Raw genomic sequence first — 18337 nt, 5'->3', positions numbered from 1 at the left:
GTCCCAATTTCCTAATCAGCCTTGAGTCTTTGTTAAAGTAGATGTTTGTAATTGGAATTCATCTTGCTCTTGAGCAAAATCCTCCTCCTGTTCTTCTGGGTAACATTTTTTGCACTCTAGGGTAGTGCAACAAGAATATTATGATGTTTGAAGCATGTATTTAATTGGAGTGATTTAAATAATCTCGGTTTATCTTATTAAAGGTTTAGGGCCTTGCATGTGATTCTTGTGATAGTTGTTTGGAATATATTCAGTTATTATGGTATATGTCAGTTGCTCAGCTGGCTAACTTATTTTTGTGCATGGGGAAGCATTTTGTTTGTTGTTGTTGCAATGATGTATCCAGTTTTGTCCAGAACCTCAGTGATACGAATGATAAGGCAAGGGCACAGCACTGGGCTTTATACATAATGGGGGAAATCTAATGGCAGTTTGACATGGATTCCCAATTAGTTGGCTGCTGACCCATCAGATTTTAATCATGACAGTAAGCTAATCTTGTAAATTTTAAACCATATTATTTAAGTTGCCCAGTTATGAAAGCTACTAGGTTCCTTTCTTCTGCCCACCTTACACCAAATAAACAAGCAGAAAGAAGGTTGTATATAAATCTTGTCTGTTATAAATGACTGACCCTAACTTAAAGTTGGATATTGATTGGTTGGGACATTCTTTTCAAAGACATGGAGATAATTTTCCATTCACTGGAATCTTATATTAGCTGTCGATGTGACACAGCCCTTTGATGTTACTAATAACCCAGTGGCACTTTTCTTAGTCAGTTTATAGGAGTATTGCCATTTTAATTTTGGAAATTGTGCTGCTGTTGCACTCATTTGGATGCCTCAATAAATGTGATATCTGCTACAAAGCAGACTTTATCAGTAAAGTTTAATTTTTTTTCTTTAGTTTCAATATAAACTAAGATTTAAACAGAGACACAATCAGTAAGTAATACAACAGTTTTGTGTTGGAAATTAGTTTTATTTTCTGTTCATAAACTCAAAGTATACTAGTTCCATCAGTTGATGCAAGTTTTATTTCATCCTTCTTGACATAAGACATTTGAATGTATTCCAATAAAGATGGGTTTCTTGATTTGGAAAACTCTATACTGGCTATTGGTAATTAGTAATATTGTTAAACACTTGTGAGCAGATATTACAAGTCTTCACATGCTGTGAACATGCATTACAAATTTGCAAATTTTCTGATATGTTTGTGGTATGTGAGGTGCCTTGTTATGTGAAAGAAATTGGAAAATCTGCACTAAATAGTTAAAATTCAAATGTTCCTGTTTACATACTTGAATTTATTTTTGCAAGTGTTTGCTTTTCATTGTGTTTAGTATGAGAATTGTAATTCAGAATATATTTAAATGTTGGCACCTGGTAGAAGCAATGTCACAATGCTTTTGCAAATTTTGATGAGGTGGTCCTTCAGGGCAAGGAAGACTTTTAGCACTGATGTTAGACAAAATAGGCTGAATGAATTTTTCACAACTCTTGCTTTTGTATTTTTTTTCTATTTTATTAGTGGAGAGGGAGTTTCCAAAATTAGTTTTTCTATATTGGTTCTTCCCTCTTTCTTTGCCTTTCACCTCCGCAGCTGCAGTTCTATTGTCAGAGAATAGGTGAAGGAAACTGCACATTTTCCGCAGCACAGATGCTCCTGCTCTACACATCAGCTGATAGGAGGCAGATGTCTGCCCAAAGGCAGATTGAATTGAGCTGGAGACTTGGCATACTCTCCCCATCCCCATGTTCCACAGTGGGGAATTCCACCAGCAGCTCTGTTCTGAGATAACATGACTATATATTGCAAGTGGTTTGGATCATTGTAGCATCCACTTGCTCCTTGTTTTAAGAGAAAAATATCAGAATATTGTTTAGATTGTTAATTCTTTGTTTCTTCATCTTTTCCTCCCTTCCCTAAATACCTAACTTTTCAATAGGAATGATTCCAATCAATGCAATATATAAATAGGATATAAATGTTAGAAGAGACTAAAGTAGATATACTCCAGTATTAAGGCACAAGTTTATATTTATATTTTATTTAGAGATACAGCACTGAAACGGGCCCTTCAGCCCACCGAATCTGTGCCGACCAAGAACCACCCATTTATACTAACACTACAGTAATCCCATATTCCCCACCACCTACCTACACTAGGGGCAATTTACAATGGCCAATTTACCTATCACCTGCAAGTCTTTGGCGGTGGGAGAAAACCCACGCGGTCACAGGGAGAACTTGCAAACTCCGCACAGAATTGAACCCGGGTCCCTGGAGCTGTTGAGGCTGTGGTGCTAACCACTGCGCCACTGTGCCGCCCGAGTGAGAAAGGATTTTTAAAAAATGGCAGGCACAGAATTGCTTTCAGCAAAATTAATAGTTGGTAATAGAGGAAAACTATTACTGGGGTATGCTGTAGACTACTAGGTCAGGGAGAAAGCCTTGACCTGGAACTGTGGGATGAGGTGAGGGTGGCGACTGGTAAGGGGCCAACTATAGTAATTGGAAATTTCAACTTAACAGAAATTGACTGGGGCAATAATGTCTTCACTGGTATGTTAATGGAGGCTTTTTTATGCCCCAGTTTGTAGAAAGGTTAACAAAAACAGCAAACATATCGAATTTGATAGTGAGTGATAGGGACTATCAAATCTCCTACATAAAGGTGGGTAAAGCTTTAAGTACCAGTGACCATGATCACATTTGACATTGCAAGAATTCGAGAAGTTACTTTAATCCTGTTCCATAATAAGTAAGTGGAAATTTTTGTGAGACTGCTGTCCATGCCTATTGGCTTGTTACCTGTATCACCTAAAAAAAAAATCTGTGATTAGATTTCTGTTTACACAATACATATTCAAACTTTAGAGCTGCCTTGGGAATCTCCTTCAAAGAGTGGATTCTTTCTGATCCATTCATCTGCTCCCTCTCGTACATCTGAAAGAAGTGAAGGATTTCTAGAAAAATTGACTTTCATATTTTGAACCAAACTTGACACGTGCCTTCTTGGGTTATTCAGTGCTCCTTTTGGCAGTATTTATGCTAATGAACAGAGTCATCTGTGGCTTAGTGCTAGCACTCTCTCATCTAAGTTAGAAGGTTGTGGGTTCAAACCCCGCTACCAAAGACTTGAGCACAAAATCTAGGCAGACACTCCTAGGGCGGCACAGTGGCCCAGTGGTTAGCACCGCAGCCTCACAGCTCCAGCGACCCGGGTTCAATTCTGGGTACTGCCTGTGTGGAGTTTGCAAGTTCTCCCTGTGTCTGCGTGGGTTTCCTCCGGGTGCTCCGGTTTCCTCCCACATGCCAAAGACTTGCTGGTTGATAGGTTAATTGGCCATTATAAATTGCCCCTAGTATAGGTAGGTGGTAGGGAAATATAGGGACAGGTGGGGATGTGGTAGGAATATGGAATTAGTGTAGGATTAGTATAAATGGGTGGTTGATGGTCGGCACAGACTCGGTGGGCCGAAGGGCCTGTTTCAGTGCTGTATAACTAAACTAAACTAAACACTCCAGGGCTTAATTGATCAAGTGCTACATTTTTGGAAGTGCTATCATTCAGAAGAGACGTTAAACCAAAGCTCCATCTGCTTCTGAGGTGGATGTAAAAAAAAAATCCCATGAAGTATTTTGAAGAAGAGCAATATTTATCCATCAACAAACACCCAAAATAGAATAGATTTTCTAGTCATTATCATATTGCTGTTTGTGGGACTTTGGGTGTGCAAAAATTGCCTGCTGCATTACAACAGTGACAACAGTTCAAAAAGTACTTGTAAAGCACTTTAGGACATCCTGCAGTTGTGAAAGTTGCTATATAAATGCAAGTCTTTTCTTTCTATAATCTATCTGCATCTTTATCAGTGAGTTGAGATATCTTTATCTTTTCATTCCACCAAAGATTAGATTTCACTTCAAATCTTAAAAGCCTTGTTGAATTTTCATCCTGATTCTTATTTGTTTTTTATTTTTGCGTTCATGGGATGTGGACATCACTGGCTAAGCCAGCATTTATTGCTCAACCCTAATTGCCCTTGAACTGAGTGGCCATTACAGAGGGCATTTAAGAGTCAACCACATTTCTGTGGGTCTGGAGTCACATGTAGGCCAGACCAGGTAAGGAGGCAGATTTCCTTCTGCAAAGGACATTAGTGAAACAGATGGGTTTTTACAACAATCAACAATGGTTTCACGGTCACCATTAGTCTAGCTTTTTAAAAAAAAAATATTCCAGATTTTTTAATTGAATTCCAATTTCAGTATCTGTCGTGGTGGGATTTGAACCCATGTCCCCAGAAAATTAGCCTGGCTCTCTGGTTACTAGTCCAGTGACATTACCACTACATTTGTGTCAGTTTGAAGAACCAAACTTAGAAACTGAGTTCTAGTAATGTATATACTCCTGAAATATTACCTTATCATTTCTTTTTACAGATGCTGAATAGCTTGTGCATTTCCAGCATTTTCTGTTTTTATTCTGAAATAATTACATTGAAATTCAGCAACAACTTACATTTATATAGCACCTTTAATATAATAAAACATCTCGAGGTGCTTCACGGGAGTATTATAAAACTAAGTATGACGCCGAGCTGTCTCAGGATATATTAGGTCAGCTGACCAAAAGCTCGGTCAAAGGGGTAGTTTTTAAGGAGCATCTTAAAGGTGAAAAGTGAGGTGGAGAGGTAGTGATGTATAGGGAGGGTATTCCAAAGCTGTTAGCCTAGGCAACTGAGGAGGAATTTCTTCACTCAGATGGTGGTGAATCTTTGGAATTCTCTACCCCAGAGGGATGTGGAGGCTCAGTCGTTGTGTATATTCAAGGCAGAGATTGATGGATTCCTAGATATTAAAGATATCAAGAGATATGGGGATATTGCGGAAAAATGGCATTGATGTGGAAGATCGGCCATGGTGCAGTTGAATGACGCGGCAGGCTCAAGGGGCCGAATGGTCTATTCAACTTCCTATATTCCTATGAAGGCATGGCCACCAATGGTGGAGCAATTAAAATCAGGGATGCTCAAGAGGTCAGAATTCGAGGAGCACCGAGATCGCAGAGGGTTATGGAGCTGGGGAAGATTACAGAGATAGGGGCGATGCCATGGAGGGATTTAAAAACAAGGATGAGAATTTTAGAGTCAAGGTGTTACTTGACCCAGAGCCAATGTAGGTCAGCAAGCACAGGGATGATAGGTGAGCGGGACTTGGTGCGAGTTAAGACACAGGCAGCAGAGTTTTGGATGACCTCAAGTTTAAGAGGGGGTAGAATGTGGGAGACCAGTCAGGAGTGCCTTGGAACAGTCAAGTCTGGAGGTGACAAAGACATGGTTGAGGGTTTCAGCAGCAGGTGAGCTGAGGCAGGGGCGAAGTCGGGTAATGCAACGTAGGTGGAAATAGGCGATTTTAATAATGGCACAAATGTGTGGTTGGAAGCTCATCTCGGGGTCAAATGTGATACCAAGGTTGCGAACAGACTGGTTTAATCACAAACTGTTGCCAGGGAGAGGGATGGAGTTGGTAGCTAGGGAATGGAGTTTGGAGCAGGGACCGAAAACAATGGCTTTAGTTTTCCTAATGTTTAATTAATAATCATTCATTTATAAATTTGTCATCAGATGCAGGGTTATATATTTAAAAACATGGCCCACTCCGTCACTAAAATAGCCTTCTAAATGCTATACTTAATTTTTGAAGTATCATAGAATATCCCAGTGCTCAGCTGTAGTATTAACTACACATTTGAAAAATCAATACCTGAAAAACACGAAAGCAATTGTGCAAAAATGCTGGTGATATTTTAAGTTTCTAAGGATAACTCCATATGTATTTCTTCTTGATGTTTAACTCCTTTGAACGATTGTTTTTTTTTATGTTGGCATTTTAATTTATTTTCTCCATGTTTTCACCTCCCTTCCCTTGCTTTGCCCGTGCATTTTTGACTCAGCCAACTGAAAATGTGGACTGTTCCAAGACCGATGCCAGGGTCAGCTGCTGGGATCTGTGTGGGAATGTTGCAAGCTAACTCCGTATCCATACTTTCTTCTTTCCCTGGAGGAAATGCTCTGTCTTGTCTTGGTACATCCCCTAAGTAATAGCAGTGCGCTGATGCAGCGTTTATGTTACTGGATGTTAAATGCGAGTTCAGATCCCACAATGACAGTTTGAGAATTTAAATTCAGCCTTTTTTCTCAAACAATTTACTGATTAAAAAGCTGGCATTAGTAAAAATAACCACAAATCTGTCAGATGGTTATAATAACCCAACTGGTCCAGGAAAAAAAACCCTGCTGTCCTTACCTGGTCTGGCCTGCATGTGACTCCAGTCTCACACCAACATGGTTGACTTTTCACCGCCTTCTGACTTGGCCTAGCAAGTCACTCAGTTGTGTGAAAACCTTCTCTGGTCAATAAGGGATAGATAATAAATGCTGGCCTTTCTAGCAACGCCCACATCCTGAGAATGAGTATTAAAATAAAAAAGATCCATTTGAGATCAGGCACTCACTAGCTGGAGAATCTCTAGCAGAACCTATAGCTACATGCTGCAGTATATTAGTGAATGAACATAAAACCACAAGGCTTCCTGTTTTAGTAGGGTCAATAGAGAAATTGGCGTTCAAACAGCCTCCGTTCTGATGCATATCCTTTACTTTTACAGTTGACTCACTGCTAAGGTGAGCATCAGTCTGGTGTGCCTAACATCTGGTTGTGACTGAAGGAATAGTGTATTGACTATGCTGCTCTGCTGTTTGTAAATTAAGGTGCCCTTGAGAATTAACTCTCAGCCTTCTACAATAAATCTTTTAGTTAATGAATAAATAGTATTATTAATGCTTGCAAAGGGTAAAATGTATAATGGCAGCAGTTTTTTTTTAAAAAAAAGCTACTTCTTGTGCTTGGTCCTAGAGAATATGACACTTTCCCATTTGAACACACCTAGGGTAGGATTTTCCTGCAGGTTTCTGAACCCCGCCATCAGGCTTGAATGGGGGTCAGAAGCCTGCACAGTGTGGGAAACAGTAATTCAATGTGATTTTCCCCGGAGTAGACAATTAATGACCAGAGAGTGGGATTGCCGTCCAATTAAAGATGGTGGGCGTGCTCTTGAGTGGGAAGGCCAATCGGAGGCCTTCCAACTTGAAAGCAGCAACGGGATGTCATATACGTAGGTGAGGGGGAGGGCACAAGTTTAAATTTTTTTTAAAGCCTCTGCAGCCGGGTCACCACTCTAGGGTGGTGGGGGTACCCCTCTCCATGGCAGCCTGAGACTGCTGCTGCACCCAGGCAGGCAGGGAGCCTGCCCCCCTTCCCCCAGTTGAGAGGCTGCCTCTGGGAACCTGGCGACCTACTGGAAAATCCCAGTTGGCCGCCTTCAGTTGGCTTTTAGTAGCTCTTAACAAGCTGAATTGACTACCCACTGCATGTGGCCCTGCTGACCCCCTCCCCCACCCCATTCCACATCCAGGAAAATGGCCCTGGGTGGGGGGGGGGGGGGGGGCGGTGGGATGGAGCCAGGGAGCTGGCATGCTGGTTGGCGGCGCTGTTTTTAATGCCCACCTATCTCTGTTCCCAGTCCTGGCAGAGGCTAAAATTTCTGCCCCTAGTGTCAGCAATAAGCACGTAGCTGAGGTTTAGCACAATCAGGTGCTGGTAAAAGCACTTTCTCTTCTATCCCAGCAATATACATTCTCATTTTCGAAGACCCACTATTGCACAAAACAAAATCAATTTTTCTGTTTTGGACTTGAAGCTTACTAGGACCTAATTTCAGACTGTTTAAGCACAGAATCACATTGCACTTATTTTTAAATAATCATATTGGTAGTCAATGTGACGTTATGTTTGACAATTGTGTAATAGTATCTATGGGGTGTATTGATGTTCTAACATGCTGTGCCACAGAGTGGATAGAATGTGATATTACATCCATGAGCTCTTGCATGAGAGAGTACCATCTGGAGGCCATTCACTTCCTCAAAAGGAAGAAAAAGGGAAAAAAACCACAGGCCTGTACTTTTATAATGCCTAGCCTGAGAGTGACATTAGCAGAGCATTGGAAGATCACTTGCTTGCACAATGGAAGGAGGGGAGAAATTTCTCTTTAAGGTTGGGGTGGAGTGGGGGTGGGGGGGTGAATTTTAAAATGTACTGTTAGAATTTTCTTTATGTCAATCAGGGAACTTATTAAGTTATTTTGAAATCTAGTGACTGACCATTTTTGTATGTTTGTATCAAATGTTAGTGAAACATCTGGTGCCATTTTGTAGCTGACAGTACAAATTCTATAATGGCATTCTGTCATTCAGAAATGAAAAGTTACAAGGCCACTATTCGTTTACCATTTTAAAAAAAATTAGGCTTCTTTGGTAGAATGTTCCATGACCTTTCTCCACAATATTCATGATGGGTTTGAAAGATGCATTTTCAAAAACTTACTGCTTTGCCAAATGCTAAAATTTTGCAATTGATAGTGAATTAATTTTGAATTAACTGTATAGAAACTAAGTACAGTAGCTGGATTTCATTTAAGGATGGATTAAATTCCACAATTTCAGCCTGTACTCTTGAAGAATAATGTTTTATGATAGTCACATCCAGGATCCTTTGGCAGGAATTTCCAGTCCCTTTGTCGAGTGTGTCCCAGATGTGCCCCTAGTTAATCAAATTAATTTGAATTGCAAGGCCTGTCTCTGACCTTGCTAACTTTGTTGGAAGGCGCATCTATATCCTTCTCACCCTGTGGATTTGAGGCCATTGTATATAGAAATTTTAAATATCTCCACGTTCTGTACAAGTCATTGGTCTATCCATGGGTATTAAAGGATTGCATGTTTTGAGCATTTTCTTTGTTCTAAGATATACTTGCTATTCATTAGGATTTTATAATCTCTACTTTCCTGTATTTCCAGGCGAATACATAAAAACATGGAGGCCCAGGTATTTTTTGTTGAAGACTGATGGTACATTTATTGGGTATAAAGAGAGGCCACAAGATGTAGACCAACTAGAGACACCTTTGAATAACTTCTCTGTAGCACGTAAGTGTGACCAATCGTTCCATTCTGGGATTCTGCTCACGGCCAGAATACAAAAGTCCCCTCCAATTAGGCAGAATTTGAAATCCCGATGTGTAGAATGAGAAGAGGAAACTGCAATATTGGTGACCTGAAAACAGATTACTGAATGAAGCAATCCGTAGGTGAATTGGTTTGTAATAATTACAGTTTGTAACGCTGCACTTCCATTGTGTATTGTAGTAAACTAAAATTATTGGTAAACCAATTGTTCCACCAAATGGAATCATTCTGGCTATAGGAAATTGAAATGTCTTGAACCAAAACAATTTCCTTAACCCACAGGTTTTTAAATTAAGATCTGCAGACATAAGGGAGACTCCAAGGAAATTCCAAAAAATCCACTGGGCCATCAGATTTCTGTATATGATTAGGCATAATGTCTTGAATTCTGCTTTCTATATTCTTTCTGTATTTATTGATTATTTATTTTGTCATTTTAAAAAAATTCTGCAATTGAACCACTCTCTTCCTTTTGATGGTTGACTTTGCCTTTTGGAAGAGCATGGGGTTTGCAGAAGCAGGCCTCCAGGAGTGTATTAGTATTTGCATGGGATTTCTCATGTGGAGAAGTTTGAAAATCATTGCCTTAAATGGACTGCACTGTAACTGATTACTGTTTGTACTTTTGTGTGTTCAGTTCTGTTCATTACAACACTGGTGAAAATACTCAAAATGTGGTTCTTAACTGCCAGACCATGGGAAAATAACGATGTGTTGGATGCTGTTTTGAATTTGAACATTAGTGTTCATACAACATTATGGTTCTTGTTAGTCAAAAGGCTCAATGTTCATCTGTGATCGAATAATGTGGCTGTAATGATAGAACTGGGTAATTAGGCAGCATATTGTTCCATATGACAAAGACTCTCTGTGACACTCTTGATTTGTAGTGGTTATTAGTAGACAAAATTCTTGTTTATCTTGTTTGCATTTAAAGACTGCTGCATCAGCAAACTTCAAATCTGTGCAGGGAAGGCAATTAATATCCTGTTTAAACCACAAAGTCAATCTTACTTTCTTTCCTTCTGCTAACTGTGCATAGAGTTCACAAGTAAACTGAAAGGCATATTTCACCACCTCATTTTAACAACATAGAGTAATTTTAATGTTGTTCTTCATCAAGTTACCTTTGTATGGATCCTTTTCAATTTTGTAGTATTTGCTTCTACAGACCTTTTTCCAGACCTCCCTCAGCAATAGAAGCTATTCCCAATCCTCAAGCCAGATGCCACATGCTGTTTAAAACCAGTTTTCCTCCTCTTCCCTTTAGGGACATGTCTACCTTCCATTGATTTTAATGTCGCTAAGTTCAATGTTCACCATGACATGAATTCAAATGCCATCATTTGGTGTCATAAAATGTTGGAAGAGAAAAACAAATTGCACCACTGCCCCACATTCTCATCCCTCATCTTTTATAAGCAACAGCAACTTGCATTTATATGCTTTACAGGAGTGATGGTGAAGTGATTAAAATTGGAATGCTCAATAGAGGAGAATTTGCAGAGTGCAGGGATCTAGGGGCATTGTGGTGCTGGAGTAAATTACAGAGATAGGGAGGGATGAGAATTTTAAAATCAAGGCATTGCTTGACTGGGAATCAACGTAGATTGGAAAGCAAAGGGGAGATGGGGGAGTGGGACTTACTGCAAGTTAAGACATGAGGTCATTCAAAACGCTGCTGCCCAAGTTTACGGACAGTAAAATGAGGGCAACAGGCCGGGATGGCATTAGAATAATTAAGTCTGGAGGTAACACAGGCATGGATGAGGCAAGGGGGACAGTACCTGAAGAGAGAGAACTGTTAATAATGTCACCTAACATGAGGACCAGGAAGGGGAGTTGAGTGGATCAGCAGCAGATAAGCTGAGGCAAGGTTGAAGTCAGGCGATGTTAGAGGTGGAAACAGGCAGACTTAGTGATGGTATGGATGTGTATTAGGAAACTCAACTTGGTCAAATATGACACCAAGGTTGTGAACAGTCTGGTTCAGCTTCAGACAGCTAAGAGGGAGAGGGGATGAAATTGGTGGCAAAGGAATGGAGTTTATGACAGGGAAATTTCTGCTCATCCAATACTGGACGTCGATAAGCAAACAGTTTAGGGACAGTGGAAGGGTCGAGAGGTGGAGGAGTGGTAGAGCTGGGCATTGTCAGCATACATATGGAAACTGAGGCTATGATTTTGGATAACATCGCCTGCGCAGCATGCAGATAAGTAAAAGGAGTGGGCTAAGGATGGATACCAGAGGTAATGATGCAGGAGTGAGAAGAGAAGCCAATGCGAGTGATCCTCTAGCTATGACAGGACAGCTACGAATTAAACGAGGCAAGTGCAATCCCACCCAGTCGGATGACGATTGGGATGTTTTGGAGTAGAATTTCATTGTAAACAGTGTCAAAGGCTACAGACAGAACGAGGCGGGATAGTTTACTTGTGTCATGGTCTCGTTGGATGTTTTTTTTCTAACTTTGGCAAGAGCCACATCTCTGTACTATGATGGGGTCAGAAACCTGATTGGGACGATTCAAACAAGGAACTCCGAGGAAGATGGGCATGGATCTGGGAGGTAAAAACACGTTCAAGGACTTTGGAGAGGAAAGAGAGTTTCAAAATGGGACTGCAGTTTGCAAGGACAGAGGGGTCAAAGATTAGTTTTTTGAGGAGAGTGGTGATCATGGTAGATCTGAAGGTGAGGGAGACAGTATCTGAGGAGATAGAACTGTTAATAATGTCAGCTAACATGAGGACCAGGAAGGGAAGTTGAGTGGTCAGCAGTTTCGTAGGAATAGGATCTGGAGAGCAAGAGGTGGATCTCATCAACGATATGATCTTGGAGAGGGTATGAAGGGAGATTAGTAGAGAAACTAGATAAAGGCAAGTGGGAACCCTAGAGAAAGTTAAGACCAGTGGGCTAGGGGAATGGAGGGAAGTAGCAGAGGCAGCTGATTTGATGATCACAATCATTAACAAAAAAATGTCTTTGAGCTCATCGCACCTTTTGGACATGAGGGTGGAGAAGGCAGTGAGGGTTGGTTTAAGAAGACAATTTGTGGTGGAGATAAGCTGGATATTATCTTTGCCTTCCTCAATCTTTGAGTTTATAAACAACTATATTGAGAGCAAGTTTATTCTATTGATTTAGAATATAGTTCTAGGACATGTTGCAGTTCACATTTTTTTGAGGATTTTTTTGATTTTTACATATTAATGAGCATGGTTCAAGTTATTTTGAGTATATAACTGCATACCATGTCACTGAATAAGTTATGTGGTGTAGTCCCATGAGCTTTTTTATCACACCAGAAATCTATCCTGTTTATTGGTGGAATCTGGTTTCATTGTGAGCTATGAGTAACTTATTAATGTAAAATACACAGTTGATACTCACGTGGTGGCTGTCTGGAATACTGGAGATCAGTTTGTGATTGAGGCATGGTGGCCAACTCTGTGCCTCATAGAAATAGCAGTCATATGTAAATGGTAAACCACTGCTGGCATATCCCGTTCACATTATGCAAAAGTTCGAATCTACTTTGAGCGGTATCTGCTGTACTTGAATCCTGTCAGTTTCTGTCTGATTATGCTTCTGTGAAACACTTTGGGATGTTTTGCAATCTTAAAGGTGCTATATAATTGCAAATTGTTCTTGTCCGCAACATGCATTATCTGCCATGGCCAAGTGTAGATTGACCTCGGTTTTGCTCTTTCTGATCAGAATGTATTAAAATTACCTCAGATCATATTGACGCTGAACTTAAACCAATGCGTGGGATGCCTACAGATGTTGCTGCGGCAAACATTCATTCTGTGAGTAAAGATCAAGGACACAAGTAACTTGGATAATATGCATTAATGTGGAATCTTTGTTCATGATTCCTGTCACTGGAATTGCCTGTAAGTAATTCTGTAGGTAACTTTGGCAATGTTGTGCGTTTTAAAAAAAAAAGTTATTTAATGTTTTAAAATTAATTCATGGGATGTGGGCATCGCTGACTATGCCATCATTTATTGACCATCCCTAATAGCCCTTGAGAATGTGGTGGTGAGCTGCCTTTTTGAACCGCTGCAGTCCTTGGGTGTAGGTACACCCACAGTGCTATTAGGAAGTGATTTTGACACAGCGACAGTGAAGGAATGGCGATATAGTTCCAAGTCATGGTGGTGTGTGGCTTGGAGGGAAGTTGCAGGTGGTGATGTTCCCATGCATCTGCTGCCCTTGTCCTTCTAGGTGGTACAGGTTGCAGTTTTGGAAGGTGCAGTTGAAGGAGCCTTGGTGAGTTTCTGCAGTGCATCCTGCAGATGACAAACGCTGCTGCCACAGTGCGTCAGTGGTGAAGGTGGTGAATGGGGTGCCAGTCAAGCGGGCTGCTTTGTTTTTGAGCGGGCAGAGCACTCAGTGGGTCACTGGGGTTTGCTTCACCTGTAAATATGCACTCTTCTACTTTTTGAACACATTGTACATATTGACACATGATGCCATGATGTGTGAGCTTCTATTCTTCAATGGCAAAATTCAAAAAGAGGGTTGAAGTGGTGAAGGGAAGCTCAGGTCTTTGAAGGGGGCCAGTGAGACCTCTGGATAGATCTGCTTCGTTCATTGGTGGTAAAAGTGGATCTATTCAAGGCTGTATCTTCAATGGAAGTGAGTTCCAGACCATGTTATCTCCTGGGTTAGAAGGGTTCAGCTGAAATATGCCTGGATCAGATGATCCATAATTTGATGTCATCCTGACATGATCCTCAAGTCCTGTGCCTGGCCTGGTCACCTCCCTGTGCAGCCAAGGTCCTCTCTTCTGCATCATCCTCTTCTTCCTCCTCCTCCTCCTTCTCCAGTGAGCTGTGTCGTTCCAAAACCTTAACCTCTTTAAGGTCCACCTCTCTCTGGAGGGCCATGTTAAGGAAAGCATAGCAGACCACCACAATACGCAAGACCCTTGCAGGAGTGTACTGCAGGGCACCATCCAACCTGTCCAGGCACCAGAACTGCATCTTCAGAAGGCCGATGGCCTGCTTGATGGTCGTCCTTGCGAGTAGATAGCTTCAGTTGTAGTGCCTCTGATGTCCTCTCTCGAGGTCTCGCAAAGAAATGAGTAGCCATCTCTTCAAGGCATATCCCTTGTACCCTAGAAAATATCCACATAGTTTGGGGGCGGACTGAAGAGCTGTGGCAGCCTGGACTGCCGGAGGATGAAGGAATCATGGCAGCTTCTAGAAAAGCAAGCGCAAACATGGAGGCAGTTCTTATTTTGGTCGCAGACCAGCTGAACGTTGAGGGAGTGGAAACCTTTCCTGTTGATGAATCTCACTGGGCGCACACTCGGTGCCGTGATGGCCACATGCGTGCAATCGATGATGCTCTGCACCCGAGGGAATCCAGCAATGGAGGCAAAACCCATTGCCCTCTGTGCCTTTGAGGCCTCATCTGTCTGAAATTGAGTGTAATATCCAGCTCTCACAAATGGGGCATCAGTGACCCTCGAAATGCTGTGGGTGTGCAGCCACTTGTGAGCTGTCACCTTGGTCTGCAGTTGATCCTTGGAAGGAGCCAGAGGCAAAGGTGGTCAAGGCCACTTTGACAGCTACTGGCAGGACATGGCAAGCAGTGCTGCAAGATGTGAGGTCTTCTGCGACGAGGGCACAAATCTCTGTGACCATTTGCCTGGATAAGCAGGGTCTCCTGTGGCACTGCTTCTCCTACATCTCCAGGTAGCTCCCTCTTTGGCGGTAGATCCTATGCTGACGATATGGCCTTGGTTGACCTCGTCCCTCTCCTCTGGTCACTGCTTCTGCTTCTGAGGATGTTGATCCTCATTGCCACTGGACCCAATATCTGAGAATCATGCTCCCTTCTTTTGGGCTCAGCTGGACTTCCAATAATGTCTGGAAGCCTAATCCCTTTCTCTCATGCCCCCACGATGCCAGGAGGGTCAGGACCCCCTGCACTGTCTGAGTATGTACAGGCCTCTTTCCCCACAACCTCTACACACCTGATAGCATCTGTTTGCCGATAGCTGTGCCCCTCTCAGTCGTGCTCCCTTTTATGGGCCCACCTAAGTTGAAGATGCGGCCTTGACTGGCTCCCCACTGTGTTGCTGCCTCCATGGACTTCTTGCCTCTGATCAAGCGTGCAACCTGTGCATCCCAACCAAAATCTCAAACTGGCCCTTAATGAGTTGACAATAAGCTCTTTAACAGGATTAATTGGCTTAGTTCCCAAATTGGGTGGGTTTCCATGGCCCACCTTCCATTCTGCCGAAAATTTTCAGTGGCAGGAACGGCAGCGTGAAACCAGCAAAATCCTGCCCCAAGTCTTGATAATCCATGCGCAACACTATAGGAAATCTGGTAATCTTTTGGCAAGATTCAGATCACCTTGCTTTATATTTCATGCCCCAAATATAGTATTTTTAATTGCCTTTTGTATGGATTTTCTGCTTCTGTGTACTTACACTTCTGGATCTCTCTGTTCCTCGACTCCATGATGAATGTTACCATTTAGAATATGCTTACATTCTGTCCCTTGCCCCCATCACCACCCTTCCCCCTTCCATCATTTTTACTACTTCTTTATTTATCTATGTTGAATTACATTTAGCATACACCTGCCTACTTCCCTAATCTTCCTAACTCCTCTTGCAATCTCCTGCATTCTTCTCCATAATTTAAGATCAACAAAATTTGATATCATTCATGCTGTTGTGCAAGCAATTTGTGTCATGTGCAAGTGTCTACAGAAAACATGAGAGGTTCCATCCGTGGGGCATGCTACTAGCACATTTTGGCAGTCCAGTAGCATTCATTTAGTCGTAGTCTTTCAGCTTTTTATCCTTCAGCCATCCCTTTATACTTGAATATCATTAACTTTAATTTATGCAACAAGTCCCTTATGTGGCACTTTATCAAACGCTTTGTGACAATCCAAATTCAGTACATCCTTTGTTTTATGCTCTAGTTTTTCATAAGAATTCAATGGGAACAATGAAGCATGACACACCATTTACAAATCTATGTTGTCTGCCCTTGATTAGATTGTACTTTTCCAAATCTGTGTCGTAATGCTAACCCTAATGGTTTTCTTGCTCTGTGAGGTTAACAGGCCTGCAGTTAGGCTGGGTGGCTTCTCTGTTTTTGAACAGGGCTGAGTATCCTTTGTCACTCTCTGGTGCTTTTGATATGTTTCCTGTTTCCAAAGAATTTTTTAAAATTGTGATTGGAACATCTGGTGTTTCATTGCTAACGTGCTGAGTGTCTGGGTCTACTGACCTATCAAAAACCCTTTTACTATTTCATTACCAATTTTTAAAAACATATATTGTTTGTCATATTCTCCTCGCGTACCCCTTCCTTCATTCATCTTTGTAAATACAGAAGCAAAATGATTAAGAATCTTTACTATTTTATTCTCTATTATAACATTCCTGCCTTCATCCTTTACTGGCCTCACCTTTTCTTTGATTATCACTTGCTTGTACTCTTTGTGCTCAGCATCAATCTTTTTTTACACTCTCAGCTATTCTAATTTCCTTTTTATGCATTTCTGTTCTGTTTCTTCCGTGTTACTAGCCATAACTTTATGCAAGCCTCGATTTTTAGATTTTATTTTGACCATGGAACTCTGACCTTTGCAGGTTCTTTACTCCTAATTTAGTATATATTTAGGCTTGGCCCTACCCATCACATAGTTAAATATATGCTGTTGTGTTTTAGCTGCTAATGTTTTTTCCCATTAATTTTTTTCATCCCATATTATTCCTCTAAAATGTGTTTTTCTCCAGTCCAAAACTGTTATTTTTGACTGATTTTCTGTGTACATTAAGACTGTAAACCTCATGGGATTACTGGCACCTAAAAGTTATTCTACCTTCAGGTTGTTAGATGCCTAGTGTTAAACTCCATCATCTTTCATTTCTTTTCTCTTTCCCCCTCATTGTAAAGGTTTCTCTGTATCGAGCACCATTCTACATGTTCGAGGGCATTTCTGTTTCTGTGTCTATCAGTACTGCTTTTGAGTTGATTGCTAGGTGGTGCACCAAATCAGGCCAGACTCACCCACTGATCATTGCTGTTTCCCCATCTTGCCCACTCCCGAATTCCCTCACTTGATGAAAGATTTGTTTGTACTTTCTGCCACTCCCAAAGTGTGGCTGAAATCTGGAGTTGGAAATGGGAAATAAGAGGTATTATCAGAAATAAAAGCAAAATACTGCAGATGCTAGAAATCTGAAATAAAAACAAGAAATTCTGGAAATATTCAGTTCTGGCAGCATCTGTGGAGAGGGAAGCCGAGTTAACGTTTCAGGTCAGTGACCCTTCATCAGAACTGGCAAAGGTTAGAAATGTAATAGGTTTTAAGCAAATAAAACGGGTGTGGGGCAAGCGATGACAAAAGGGAAGGTGTTGATAGGACAGGGTCACAGAGAATAACTGACAAGAAGGTCATGAAGCAAAGGCAAATCGTATGTTAATGGTGTGTTGAAAGACAAAGTGTTCATGCAGAGAGGGTGTTAATGGACAGAAAAATGAACAGCCCTGGCCCAAAGAACAAACATGAAAAAAAAAGCAGGCAGGCTATTGTAAAAAAAAATGAATGATGAAACAAATTTAAAATAAAATAAACAAATAAAGAAAAAAGAAAAAAATAACTAAAAATAAAAAGGGGGGTCTGTCATGCTCTGAAATGATTGAACTCCATGTTCAGTCCTAATCGGTAAATGAGATGCTGTTCCTCGAACTTGCGTTGATGTTCATTGGAACACTGCAGCAAGCCCAGGACAGATATTGGGCAGAAGAGCAGGAGGATGTGTTGAAATGGTAAGCAACTGAAAGCTCGGGGTCATGCTTACGGACTGAGCGGAGGTGTTCCACAAAGCAGTCACCCAATCTTCATTTGGTCTTCCCAATGTAGAGTAGACTACATTGTGAGCAGCGAATATAGTATACTAAATTGAAAGAAGTACAAATAAATTGCTGCTTCACCTGAAAGGAGTGTTTGGGGCCTTGGATAGTGAGGAGAGAGGAGGTAGAAGGGCAGGTATGACACCTCCTGTGATTGCATGGGAAGGGGGCGAGGTGTTGGCGGTAGTGGAGGAGTGGGCCAGGATATCGCAGAAGGAACGATCCCTTCGGAATGCTGACGGGGAGGGGAAGGTAAGATGCCTTTGGTAGTGGCATCACGCCGGACGGAGTTATTATCAGAGTTCTATGTATGCCTGGCAATCATGCAGTGGAAGTCA

General features: G+C 41.4%; 1 protein-coding gene across 5 annotated transcripts in view; it reads left to right on the top strand.

Moving 5' to 3' along the window:
- akt1 (v-akt murine thymoma viral oncogene homolog 1) overlaps positions 1-18337 on the top strand; it is a 94862-nt gene that overhangs the window by 38202 nt on the left and 38323 nt on the right. For 4 of the 5 annotated variants that reach the window (XM_068039046.1, XM_068039044.1, XM_068039042.1 and 1 more), the window contains exon 3: positions 8934-9062. The exons of the other annotated variant lie outside the window; for it this stretch is intronic. In XM_068039046.1, coding sequence (XP_067895147.1) covers positions 8934-9062 — 129 coding nt within the window. The remainder of the gene's footprint in view (positions 1-8933; positions 9063-18337) is intronic. 5 annotated transcript variants of the gene reach the window in all.

This window comes from Heterodontus francisci, chromosome 9, assembly GCF_036365525.1.
Source record: "Heterodontus francisci isolate sHetFra1 chromosome 9, sHetFra1.hap1, whole genome shotgun sequence".
Classification (NCBI taxonomy): Eukaryota; Metazoa; Chordata; class Chondrichthyes; order Heterodontiformes; family Heterodontidae; genus Heterodontus; species Heterodontus francisci.
Note: the sequence above shows the minus strand (reverse complement) of the source record. Positions and strands in the feature narration are given on the sequence as shown.